Source organism: Elephas maximus, chromosome 6 (assembly GCF_024166365.1).
Source record: "Elephas maximus indicus isolate mEleMax1 chromosome 6, mEleMax1 primary haplotype, whole genome shotgun sequence".
In the NCBI taxonomy this organism is placed as follows: Eukaryota; Metazoa; Chordata; class Mammalia; order Proboscidea; family Elephantidae; genus Elephas; species Elephas maximus.
In genome coordinates, this window is record NC_064824.1 from 85,725,589 (window position 1) to 85,739,740 (window position 14,152).

At 35.6% G+C, this 14,152-nt stretch overlaps 1 protein-coding gene across 5 annotated transcripts in view; it reads right to left on the reverse strand.

Moving 5' to 3' along the window:
* The window catches only part of TFPI (tissue factor pathway inhibitor), a 79,881-nt gene that overhangs the window by 26,791 nt on the left and 38,938 nt on the right, over positions 1-14,152 (reverse strand). For all 5 annotated transcript variants that reach the window (XM_049887628.1, XM_049887629.1, XM_049887632.1 and 2 more), the window contains 2 exons: positions 8,451-8,648; positions 3,210-3,245 (listed from right to left, as the gene is read on the reverse strand). In XM_049887628.1, the coding sequence (XP_049743585.1) occupies positions 3,210-3,245; positions 8,451-8,648 (234 nt within the window). The remainder of the gene's footprint in view (positions 1-3,209; positions 3,246-8,450; positions 8,649-14,152) is intronic.

Sequence of the window (14,152 nt, forward strand, 5' to 3'; positions counted from 1 at the left end):
GAGGATGGAAGCTTCTGTGGCTATTTTTAGAAGTTCCGGAATTCTTATACAGGAATTGGTATTTGTGTTAGGTATGACATCCCCCCATTGCTTGCTCTCTCTTCTACTCTCTCTCTCTTTTCCAGACACTGGAATGACTCCAAAAATGCAGAGGCAGAAAGGAAATACATGTTCAGAGATTGGAGAGACTTTTGAAAAGGTCTAATACCCTTTCTTTGATAGTGCTCCAAACCAGGCTAAACACAGCTGTCACAAAAGGTGTGGCACTGTGGCCTACAAGTTCTATCTACATGCACACTCTGTGAAGAAGAGAATTGAGCTAATTTTCAAAATTGTTATCATCACAAGGCATATTAGGTCTAAGTTTTTTAGGGCTCTAATCTTACCTCCCTTTTTTTCCTGCAACTGTACTACCATAGGGTCAAAAGTGAATTGTGGTATTCTTTTACATCTCACTGATTTGCTCTTTTATCTCAGGGAAGCAATATTCATGAGTGTTTTTACAATAAAAAGAGTAGATATTTAATAATGTTAACGATTTCTACAGTAGCTGCAGATCTGTAGAAGGACAAACATCTTAGTATAAAAAGGCTATTTCATTAAATAACTCTTCCTGTTTGAATATGGTTTAAAAAAATCTATTTTCTATTCTCAAAGTACCAATGTAAAAGTATTTTGTTTATTGTTTATTGCTGCTTGTTTTTTCAAAGTGAGTGTTCCTATCACTCCCATAGGAACAATTTGTAATTAAGTGTTAATAGACGTGGAAAACAAAAACAAAACAATTCATTTAAGTTTTTATAATGACTTTTTTAAGAAAAAGAAAAAGTTTATTCAATTACTGTCATTTTGATTTGTTTTATTCATGTGTACTTATGAAATTTTGAAGTGTGTTACTGGAAGATAAGAGAATTTTATATAACAAAAGGGGTTCAGCAAAAAATATTAAGTATAAGTAATAAACTGTAATATAAATTATGCTGATAAGGTAATTTAAAAAATGTACAACTAGAATATGCTTGGGAGAGGGATAGGAAGAGGGAGAGAGGGTGAGAAGTGTATATGTATATTTCCATCCTAGGACATAAATTTATTTCAAAACAAAGTTAGAAATGCACACCTGTAAAATAATTGTGCTTAAGCCAATCATTTAAAATACTTACAGGGTTATAAATCAAGAAATTAATTTCCCATATTTCTCAGATAAATAACATTCTTATTTAATCTGCATACCAAATTATTGCTCTAAATTGAGGCTTAGTTAAAACTGAATAACATAGAATGGAGACTAAGCTATATACCAATTTACATACATCCCAGGATTTTCACTATTATATCTAGTTTGGGGCTGCATGCTTAGGAATTGTCTTAGAACAAATTTTGTTCCAAAAGGATTACAATGAATCTCCACTGTCTAAAACTATTCCAGTGCTAGGGAGCACATAAAAAAATCAACTTCAGCTTAGGAATTAGTTCTAGCATTTAAACATTTCCTATTACTCATGTGAATGGTATTGATAGCTTATTCTCTAACTTGCATGTATAATACGAATTCAGAATAATTTGATTCCAAATCATTACCATATTTTTACGCAAATAAAGCATGCCTTCTATGTTTGCCAATGGTGTTCTTTCCCCTCAAGGTATTTTCATAAGCGTCACTATGCCAATTTTTTTTTTTTTTTACAGCAACGTATAAAATAATTTGCTGTTAAAAAAAAAATTGGCATAGTGGTGCTTATGAAAATACCTCGAGGGAGGAGGGCACGGTTGGCAAACAAACATAGAAGGCATGCATTATTTGAGTAAAAATATGGTAAATTTACATTCTATAGCAAAATTTTACCTGTATATATGTATTCTAGTTCTGTGTTTTTGAAAAAAGACCATAATGGTTAAATGTTGGTATGTCTTTTCATGAAACATCATCTTTTACTTGGTGGACAAAAAAAAATCCCTATTCATAAATATGCCATTTTTTTTTATATTACAGATTATGATGATTCCATTTAATTAAAGTATAGAACACTTTTGCAAGAAACATTTATAGGATGCTATTTAAAAAGACTGCAAATAAATATATATATTCACTTACATTGATTGTACAAACATTGCTGTTGAATTTATTTTATAAATTTGTTTCAATTTCTGGTTAGTGAAATAAATTAGCTTATCAGTGAGTCACATATATTTTCAACTCTTTCCCACATAATTAAATCAAAGTCAGAAAAATAAAAATGCACTTTGAATTGGCTAGCCCTTTGATGTCCTGAATAATAATTTGACCACTTTGTTCAAGACTTTCGCATTCAAACATAGATGTTGTAAGTGGTAATCGGACCAAATCAGTTTCTAAACCTTTATTAAAAGGAACATCACTTTCTTAATCTGTTGTCAATGTTTTTCTTGCGCTGATACAATATATTTACCAAAAATTATTATTCTTATTTCTAAACCTAGTAAAACAATTTAAATCACAAAATAAAAATGCACACATACACTCACTAAATAATTTTCACTGAAGAGATTATTTTTTGTTAAATTCCCCCAGTTATCTTTGCTTACATAACTGTTGACAACTCAAAAGACATCCATTCAGGGAAAAATTAGGTCAACCTTTCTAAAGCCACCAATTGCTGAGATTACCAAGGTATTAAAGATTTGAAAACTAAAACAAGACTAAAAAAAAAACAAACCGGTTGCTGTCGAGTCAATTCCAACTCATAGCGACCCTATAGGACAGAGTAGAACTGCCCCATAGAGTTTCCAAGGAGTTCCTGGTGGATTCCAACTGCCGACGTTTTGGATAGCAGCCTTACCACTTAACCACTACGCACCAGGATTTCCAAACCAAGACTAGAAACATCTAAATCATTAAATACCTCTGAGTTATTACTGTGCGTGTGGCTCTGCATTGTGAATGATCTGATACTAAACATCATGCTACATCAGAATGAGAGTTAAAATGGTATTTGGGGCCTTTCCTCCGCCACCTCATATGATTATTTTGTTTCTAATTTTCCATTATATCCACTAGGGAGGGAAAAAAAATTCATTTGATTTATTATATTGCTTTGTAACTTAATCAAAGATCACATGGCTTTATGAGCAACGCTGTATTGCAGAAGCCTAAGAATTGAATTTCTATATGCCTTACGTAAATGTTTTGTACATAAATGTTACAAATTAATGCACAAGTGAGTGTTTACCTTTTTGCAAAACTGTCTGTGTAATCTTTCGATAATCTGCAAGGAAAACAATATATGTATATCAATTACCAGAACTGATAAAATAATATGTTTCAACTGAAGATACAAATAAATTAGGAGGATTTATTCATTGCCATTAAAATTATTCTCATGCAAAACGCCTTAAGTAAAATTAGATTTCTTTTCCTTTTCTCCAGAGATTAAATTACCCTAGTTTTCGTTACTTTGAAACCATCTACATTTTAATATATTATGTCTCAAAAACTATGTTAAAACATTTCTAACACATTTTACAATATAAGAATTATTGGTAAGTAAAAAAAAAAATTTTTTTAATAAATTTGCTCTTCACAATATCTGCAATTTAAATGGTTGTTGATTAGAATGAAGTGAAATATGAAAGTAATTCAAACAAACTACTTTGCATATAAAACCACTTCATTTGTATAGAAGTCAGGAACAGGGGTGGAAGAACCCAGAATTACCCTTTTTCCCAATTCCTTTCCCTGCCTCATTGTCTCAACCCAAATACGAGTTTTATTATTACCAGATGCAGAAGAGAAATGAAGCAAAAGACATCTGGGAAATGGTATTTGGGTTAGCCTCATAGAATTAATGAAATTACACTCTCAAGAACTAGAATGCTACTTCTCTTTGTCCTACAACATTTAAAGTATGAATTCTATGTTCTACGTTGAATGATAGATAGTAGCAATCAAATTGATATAATAAATACGTGAGGTTTTTAATTTGTTCACGTAAACATTAGGAAGGTTGAAGTGATGCTTGTTTTTGTGTATAATCATTTGTTTTACCAAGAAAACTTTGGTTAAGTCAGCTTTTAATTTATTGTATGATGAGACAGAGAGAGAGAGCACAATATTAGTTGACTTCTGGACCTTTTAGCCAATGAATCATCCTTTCTTCTTAAAGCGATCTGATTATCCCTTGGAGTGTAAAACTTCTATAAAGGAAAATGCAATGGGCAATTGCCCCTTTGAATTTACAATGTTTTATGCAATAATTTTTCCAAAGAATATGATATATTAAAAATTTATTGTTGATTATTCTAACTGTATTTTAAATGTTTGAGAAACCTGTTTTTTTATTCTTGCATTGTGACAAACCAACACTTAACTGCTTTTTTAATTGGATAATGTCTTGTCATAATAATTCTGCACTGAAACATTTTTATGCACAACTATTATGGTTTTAATTTCTAAGAGCAAGGAAGGAATATATGCATACAAATGTCACATGAGACTACAGCACAAAACAGTCATCCTCACTCTGATTTGTCTACTGACGGCAGCCACGTGATCCAAAAAACCAAAACCAAAGCCAGTGCCGTGGAGTCGAATCTGACTCATAGCGACCCTTTAGGCCGGGGTAGAACTGCCCCATAGAGTTTCAAAGGAGCGCCTGGTGGATTTGAACTGCTAACCCTTTGGTTAGCAGCTGTAGCACTTAACCACTACACCACCAGGGTTTCCAGCCAGGTGATAGGAACAGAAAAATGCTTGATTTTGGTATCTGTACAATATTAAAGAATATGTCTACAATGTTTGTTTACCGTTTTAGTCCAAGTTGAATTAATTCCACTGGTATAAACACAAATTGGTGGAAATAATAGATTTTAGAATACTATTATGTATGACTGACAATTTTTAATACAAGAGTATATTTTATTGTGAATGGTTGTTTAACTTCATTTTTTTTTGCGTCTTTTGATGTTTTTTCACATTTAATTAATATAGAGATTCAACTTCAAGTATTTAACTAATCTTGCATTCCTTGGTTAAACCACTATTGGCCATAATGAATTATCTGTTGATATTATCCTGAATTTGATTCGCTATTGTTAAATTTTTTTTTTTTTACTACATAGTCATGAAGAAAATTAGGCCTGCACTTTTCTTGAATGGACTTTGTCTGATGCTGTTTCTTTGCCCCCTTATATCTAATGTATCTTTTCTCTAGCATCACCATTACGATTGACTTTTTATCGCTTGTTTCAACAACTTATGATATCCCTTTGTGCAGTTCTTCTTCATTTTCTTTGTGTTTATTCTTCTTGGTGTTTGTCAAAGTTCTCGAATCTACAAGTCATAGTCTTCATCCAGTGTGGGTAATTTTTGGTCATTATTTCTTCATGTATTGCTTCTCCCTTCACTTCTAGAGCTCTAATTACACATTTCGATCAACCTTCTGATATTGTATGATGAGTTACTGGGGTTATGTTATTTTTGGTTTGCTTAGTTTTTCTTTTAATACCGTGTTTCATGTTAGACAGTGTCTATTCCTTTGTCTTTATTATCACTAACCATGTCTAATCTGCTATTAATTCCATCTGGGAGTATTTTATTTTAGATATTGTATTTCTCAGGTCTAGAAGTCTCACTTGGTTCTCTTCGATAGCTTCCACTTCTTTCCTTATTATGGTCATGTTTTCCTTTAAATCCTTAAGCACATGCACAGTAGATATTTTAAAGTCCTTTTCTGCTAATGCCATTACCTCTGTCATTTGTGTCTATTTTAGTCAAGTACTTATTCTCCTAGTTATGCTGCTGCTTTGAATATTTAGTGTTTTGAGGAGGAAGGGGAAAAAGATTATGGATTTTTTAAATATCATGCTTTTGGAAGTTGAATTTTATTGTATTATTAAAAAATAAATTCCCAATCCCCACTTTCCCCAGCCCCTAGTAACCTCTATCCTACTTTCTGTCTCAATGAGCTTACCTATTCTAGACACCTCATATAAGAGGCATATTGTAATATTTGATCTTTTGTGTCTGTAGTTCATCCTTGCTATAGCATATTTCAGAACTTCATTTATCTTTATGGCTGAATAATATTCCATTGTGTAAATAAAATGCAGTATATAAAATTTGTTTTTAAGTTTGTTTAGGGGAAGTCTAGAATATTTTTTGCTTTCAGGGTTAATGTGGTCCTAGTACTGAAACTCAGATATAGTTCAGTCATGTAGGAGCTCTGGGAATTGTTCAGCTCACAAATTCCTGATATTTATTTTCCCAAAGTTATGCAACCTCACCCAATGTATGAATAATTTTCTTATTTAGTGATAAACTCAAAGGGACCCCCATGCAGATTTCTGAGATTTTTCTCTGCATAAGTCCATCCTCTCCTGTACACTGTCCCACAAACCCCAGTCACCTCAGCCTCCCTAATCTCCAATCTCTATTTCCTCCAATTGGTGAGCCTATCATGGTGTACTTGGGTTCCCTTCCATTCACTGTGGTCCAGAACTGCCTCCCTGCAGAAAGCTGGGTCAACTGGAGAGCTCACCTCATGTGTCCATTCTCTTAGAAATCACAATTCTGATCTACCTTTTGTTTAATATTTGCAAAGAGGTCTTTCACATACTATGCCCAGTTTTGTAGGTTTTTCTGTTGGGAGGAGAAGTCCGGTTCCAATTAGTCTATCATAGCTAAAGATGGAATTCTCTCTCTAGGTGATTTATACAAAACCTAGTAATATTTTTCTAGATGCCAGCTATATCCTCAGCAGTATTATATAAAACTCAGATATTCACATAAAAATATAAGCGGCTTTTGAAGAATTAATGAGGAGATGGAGGCAAGAGACCTAACATTTTTATGCTAGCCAGTAATGTTGTAGAAGATGTTAGAAACAGGGTAATTACTTATGAGCCAAATGGTTATATTTGTTTAACTTCTAAAGAAAATTATAACTTTTGTACAATGATGAAATATAAGAAATATGAATTATAAAAAAAGGTAGGTATTTCAGGGAAGAAACCAGTTGATGAAACTAAGTAGGCTGCTAAAGGAAAAAGTGAGCATTTGCAATAAATGAGGCAACCAGGCCTCTAGCCAAGGTTCTGAAGATTAACAGTAATTTTCAATTCAATACAAAAGAATACTTGGCTCAACATGTACGGAAGAGAATGGAGTACAGAAAGCTGTGGTGAATGGAAAATGACTGGGGAAATCACAGAAACCAAAAGCATCGCTGAGGACCGCTGAGTTGCCTAATCTGTGTTAGTAACATTTCTAGGACATCTATGGAGAGGAAAAGCGGGGGGGGGGGGGGGGTGATAAATGCTCTGAGGGTAAAGAAATCTATTCACATCGGTTCTTTTCTGCCAACTCTGGGACATACAACAAAGCATCTCACAGGGCTACAGAGAAGTTTCCTCTTTTTACCACATCGGGGCTTTCCCACAGGCCAAGGGCATCATGACTGCCAAGGCTGTTCTGTAAAAGCTATTCTGGGAAGCATTATTAGAGTGAGAATGCAGAGCTGCCTGCTTTGTGAAAAACAACACACCTAGTGTTACTAACAAATGACATCATTTCCATAGCACTTCAATTCAACCAGTTCTGAGAACACTCTATGGGGGTACAATATTGGGCTAGAAATGGGGAAAATAGAGATGATTCTGATTCTTCTATCCCTCAAGTGGATTACAATTTCAGAGAAACAAAACCAAAATTAAAAAAATATTTAAAAATTTGAACCCATAATTATTTAAAATTTATCCCAATGATAATTCAGGAAATGAGAAAAAGTACATGTAACTTTGTAATGTTATTTTTTAATTTTTGAAAGTGTCCAATGAGGTTTAATAGTTTGGCATATTATGATATACTTCTAAATGTTATAACTTAGTAACATTAATATCAAAAGAAAAGTTGGGTTAGTAAAATCTACGAGTGCCAGCAGGGAAGATATTTTCTTTTCCACAGTGTTCTATGGTTCCAAGGATGACTTAAATTCCACATATACCTTTCTACTTTTTGATACAGCTTTGAGTTTTGCAATTAGTAGCTATTGGGAGCCTCAAAATTAATTCTCACATTAATCATATTGGTAGAGGACTGATATGAGATCTTTGTGCTGAGAAAGACTAAGTCAATGTGACTAAATTTCTTTCCCACCAACTCATAGCTGCCTGAGTTGGGGGGGTTGGGGGGCTGAATTACATTCACTTCATTGCATATATAAACCTTGTTCTGAGCACTTGAGGGTTTATCTTCTTCCTTATTATGGAGAAGAATATAGGGCAATACATAGATTTTATAATGACTGCTATGAAAAAATGAAAAACAATCATTGAACCATGAAAGCTGAACATGTGAACAAAGGGATTTCTTGGATTCTTAAAACAACATTAAATTACTTTTTCTAAAATTATCAAATCTATGATTAGTTCTAATAACCCTGACTCTTGGGTGATAGGTGGTCCCAGAAACCTACCTCTTGTACACTTTTCTTTGCACTCTTCCAGACTTTCAAATCGATTCTCATTTCCCTCACAGCCCCCATAGAAAAATTCTTCACACTGTCGAGTGTGAATGTTGAAAAAAAATCTCTTCATCCTTGCTTTGCATGGGCCATCATCCGCCTTCAATGCACAAAATGAATTTATAAGTTTCAGTGGTGGTAACACAATATCTACAAGGGAAAAATAAGGTTCTTCATTAATACTATAATAATGTTCTTTATCTCCTTTTTAATAATGTCCTAGTTTTAAGAAAAAGTACATCAACAGCAAAACTTAGGGTGATGAGAAACCACAAAAAGTTATTTAAAGTTATCAAGAAGGTAGATAATAATTAATAAATTTGCCAAGTGAGACAAGTTTTACTATGCTAATCAACTACCTTATTTTTACGCAAATAACACATGCCTTCTACATTTGTTTGCCAGTTGTGCGTCCACTTGAGAGGTGTTTTCATAAGTGCCACTATGCCAATTTTTTTTTAACATGTTGCTGTTAAAAAAAAGAAAAAAATTAGTACAGTGTGCTTACAAAAATACCTCGTGGGGAGAAGACATGGTGGGCAAACAAACATAGAAGGCACATGTTATTTGCAAAAAATATTATATTCAAGGAAAAATGTAGGATAATTTATCTGGACTCTTGTTATCAGGCTTTGCTTAAATCTGCACAAGTTGACTGAGACGAAACTGGCTAGTAGTAGATATAAGCCAATCGGGCAATCTCATTCAAATGAATGTGATGATGTTACAAAGAAAGATCTCTTCTTTTAATTAAGCAGTTTTCAGAGGCAGATGTCAAAGGACACTTTTAGTTCCTCTCCCTAATTTACAGTTATGTCACTTTTTTACAAATAAAACAACTCAAAAAATGACAGTACATTCATTCATTTAGCTGCATTATTGGCGAAATTTCAAGGCATTTCTAATCTGCTACTGTAACAGAAATAAGAAAAACAGATATTTGGATTTACCCTTCTCTGGTACATCAGGGGATTTACCTGAGCATCGTGGACTAACGATTTGTGTTCCTACTAATGGCAACTCCATTTAGACTATTTTAATAAGAATTTTAAAATGTTCTATGGGTAACAGTTACACGATTCAAGATTCAAAACTAGAAGAGACTACAAGCATTCTGAATTCCGCCCATGAACTCCCAAGCTGTCCTCCCCCCTTATAGGTAATCATGTTTGTTTATTTCTTATTTATCCTTCTACTTTATGCAAATATGTGAATATATATGGATGTATATATGTACACACCTCATTCTTATATAAAAGGTAACACATTATATATATTTCTGTGCAATGTTCTTTCACTTAAAAAAAAAATCCTAGCCATTTCTTCACAATGAGTAGATGGAATTTTTCCCCGTGATTTTGTATGACTGCACACTATTGCACTGTTAGGTTATACCAAGTTTATTCCACAATGACCTATTGTTTATAATCTTTTGTTATTACAAGTAAAGGTACAGTAATAATACTGCATATAGGTCATTTCTTACTTCTGCAGGAGTATCTGCAGTTAGATTTGTGACAGAGGGTTCACTTGGTCAAGGGGAAATGGCATTTGTAATTTTGTTCAGTGTTGCTATATTCTCCTTCATAGCAGCTGTACCATTCTGCTCTCGATCCACATTATATGTGAGTGCCTATTTCCTCATGGTCTCATATACAATTCAAACTTTAAATTTTTTTATCAATCCCATTGAAGAGGAATGATTTTTTGGTATATTTTAAATTCTCATTTTTGTTAGCATGAATGAAGTTAAATAACCTTTTTATGTGATTACGGGTATTCATGTTGCTGGGAATTGTTAGTCACTGACCATTGTATTATGTATTGAGGGTATTCGTGTTGCTAGGAATTGTTAGTCACTGATCTTTGGCCTTTTTTCTGTTTGTTTGTTGCTCTTTTTCTTTCAATTTCTATGAACCCTTTATATACTTTAGGAATTACTTCCTTTTCTGTGTTATGAGTTACAGTTTTTCCAGCTTGTCATTTATCTTTTTTTTCTTATTGTGATAAACTATACACAAAATAAAACTTGAAATTTCAGCCATTTTCAAGTGTACAATCCAGTGACATTAACCATACTCAAAATATTGTACAACCATCGCTATTTGTTTCCAAAATTTTCTGCACCCATAAAGCCATAATTCCCCATTTATTTATAGACTAGGATGGGGACCTCATAGCACAGTGGCTAAAAACTATGGCAAGCTACAGCTGCTGACAAAACAGTCAGCATTTCAAACCCACCAGTTGCTCCTTGGAAACCCTGTGGGGCAGCTCTACTCTGTCATATGGGGTCACTATGAGTCAGAATCGACTTGATGGCCATGGGTTTGGTTTTCATTTTTTTTTTTTATAGGCTACAACATAGATGAATCTTGAAAACGTTATGCTAAGTGAAATAAGTCATTTGTCTTTTGATTTTACCTTTGGTGTTTTTTACTAGGCAGTTTTTTTTGTTTGTGTGTTTGTTTTAGTTTATGTAGTCAAATTTATCTGTTTTTTTCTTTTATTACTTCCAGACTTTAAGTTATGGCTGCAAACAAATTCTTTTTCATTCCAAGGTCTGAGAGAAATTCATCCATGTGTTCTTATACTATAAATTTGACAGTTTCATTTTTTTATGTTCAAATCTTTTATTTATTTGAAGTTATTCTTGAGTACATTATGAAGTATGGCTCTTTTCAAATGCTCCTTAGTTGTCCTTATACTTTTATTAAAAAGTCTGTCTTTGTTGCACTGATGTGAGATGGCTCCTTTATCATCCACTCACTTTCTATATGTATTTGGATCTATTTCTAAACTTCCTATTCTGTTCCACTGGGAAGTAAGTCTTGTCCTGAACCAATTCCATTCTTCCTGCTGGAGAACAAGCAGGGAGTGAGCTCCCTGACAGTGCAGGTGGTCACTCTGGGTCTTGTGAGGAAGGCTACAGGGAGCATAAAGCATTTCCTGGGAAACAAGACCAGAAAAGTTTCTGAGCCTGCTTTAAAAACTGGATTTCAGTGATTCCCAGAGTCCTGAGTGGCAAAGATTTCAAATGCCTTCTTCTCTCTTGTCACATGGTCAGCAGGAGTGCATTTCTTTCACATGCCTCATGAGTTATCTCATACCTGCAGGTACGTAATGCTCTGCCTCACACTCTGCCAACCTGGTACTAAGTTACTAAGTGGTTACTCTTCCACTCACGTCTATGGGAGAAAGCTATCCATGTTGTTCTACACATTGCTTTTATTTATATGTATATAGGTAAGTGTAGATCATCCTATATTAAACCAATCCCTAATTATGAACACTTGAAGTGTTGGATATTTTGAAAATTACTGCTTGGAACATTTCTTCATTTACCATATCAATCAATTTTTAAAAGTCTTGAAGAACTTAACCTATGCTCTCTGGATCTTTTAAAATAGAATGGTTGTTGAGGTGGAGCCAAGATGGCAGACTAGGCAGACGCTACCTCGGATCCCTCTTACAACAAAGACACAGAAAAACAAGTGAATCGATCACATACATAACAATCTACGAACCCTGAACAACAAACACAGATTTAGAGACGGAGAACGAACTAATACGGGGAAGCAGCGATTGTTTCCAGAGCCTGGAGCCAGCGTACCAGTCAGGTACGGCACAAGCACAGAGAGCTGCTCCACCCCCCTGAACTAACCACGGGAGGGGGACCAGCTGGTTCCGCAGGCGGCGTGGGATGCAGCCGGTAGGAGAAGTCACCGGGAGGCAGTGACTGGTCTTGGAGCAGGAAGAGCAGCGTCCCAGCCAGAGAACCGTCCCGCCGGGATTTGGACTGGAAGCAGGTACAGCATAAACACGGAGAGCTGCTCCACCCCCCTGAACTAACCCCGGGAAGGGGCCCAGCCGGGTCGCGCAGGCAGCGTGGGACGCAGCCGGTAGGAGAAGTCCCCGGGAGGCAGCGACTGGTATTGAAGCGGGGAGAACAGCGTCCCAGCCGGGACACTCGGTCACGGCACAAGCACGGGGACCTGCTCCACCCATCTGAACTAACCCCGGGAGGAGGCCCAACTGGTTCGCGGAGGCGGCACGGCCACGCGGCTGGAGGGACGAGAAGTCCCCGGGAGGCAGCGACTGATTTTGGAGTCGAGAGTGCACCGTCCCAGTAGGGGAGCCTTGACGCTGGACGTGGGGCTGGAAGTGGAGGATCTGACCGTGACTCCAGCGGGCCAGACCCCCCGGGGCAATCTCCACACAGCCAGCACACATAGGCGACGCGCCCGCGGGAATCTCAGATATAATAGTCATTCCAAGCAAGACAAGCAACTCTGGCTATATTCTGAGGTGCTACTCTCCTATCTCTCTGTTCCCTCCCCCACCCTCCCCAGGCGGCTTCATTAACATCCGAATAGCCTGAGCCAGAGGGAGAACTCTGATAGGGATCTGACTGCATTTTTTTTTTTTAGCGGATTTTCTGGAAAAACTAGTTTCCCAGTGATGGCTTGGAGACAACAATCCATATCAAACCACTTAAAGAAGCAGACCATGACAGCTTCTCCAACCCCCCAAACAAAAGAATCAAAATCTTTCCCAAATGAAGATACAATCCTGGAATTATCAGATACAGAATATAAAAAACTAATTTACAGAATGCTTAAAGATATCACAAATGAAATTAGGATAACTGCAGAAAAAGCCAAGGAACACACTGATAAAACTGTTGAAGAACTCAAAAAAATTATTCAAGAACATAGTGGAAAAATTAATAAGTTGCAAGAATCCATAGAGAGACAACATGTAGAAATCCAAAAGATTAACAATAAAATTACAGAATTAGACAACGCAATAGGAAGTCAGAGGAGCAGACTCGAGCAATTAGAATGCAGACTGGGACATCTGGAGGACCAAGGAATCAACACCAACATAGCTGAAAAAAAATCAGAGAAAAGAATTAAAAAAAATGAAGAAACCCTAAGAATTATGTGGGACTCTATCAAGAAGGATAACCTGCGGGTGATTGGAGTCCCAGAACAGGGAGGGGGGACAGAAAACACAGAGAAAATAGTTGAAGAACTCCTGGCAGAAAACTTCCCTGACATCATGAAAGACGAAAGGATATCTATCCAAGATGCTCATCGAATCCGTTTAAGATTGATCCAAAAAGAAAAACACCAAGACATTGTCATCAAACTCACCAAAACCAAAGATAAAGAGAAAATTTTAAAAGCAGCCAGGGAGAAAAGAAAGGTTTCCTTCAAGGGAGAATCAATAAGAATAAGTTCAGACTACTCAGCAGAAACCATGCAGGCAAGAAGGGAATGGGATGACATATACAGAACACTGAAGGAGAAAAACTGCCAGCTAAGGATCATATATCCAGCAAAACTCTCTCTGAAATATGAAGGCGAAATTAAGATATTTACAGACAAACATAAGTTTAGAGAATTTACAAAAACCAAACCAAAGCTACAAGAAATACTAAAGGATATTGTTTGGTCAGAGAACCAATAATATCAGGTATCAGCACAACACAAGGTCACAAAACAGAACGTCCCGATATCAACTCAAATAGGGAAATCACAAAAACAAACAAAGTAAGATTAATTAAAAAAAAAAATATACACATAACAGGGAATCATGGAAGTCAATAGGTAAAAGATCACAATAATCAAAAAGAGGGACTAAATACA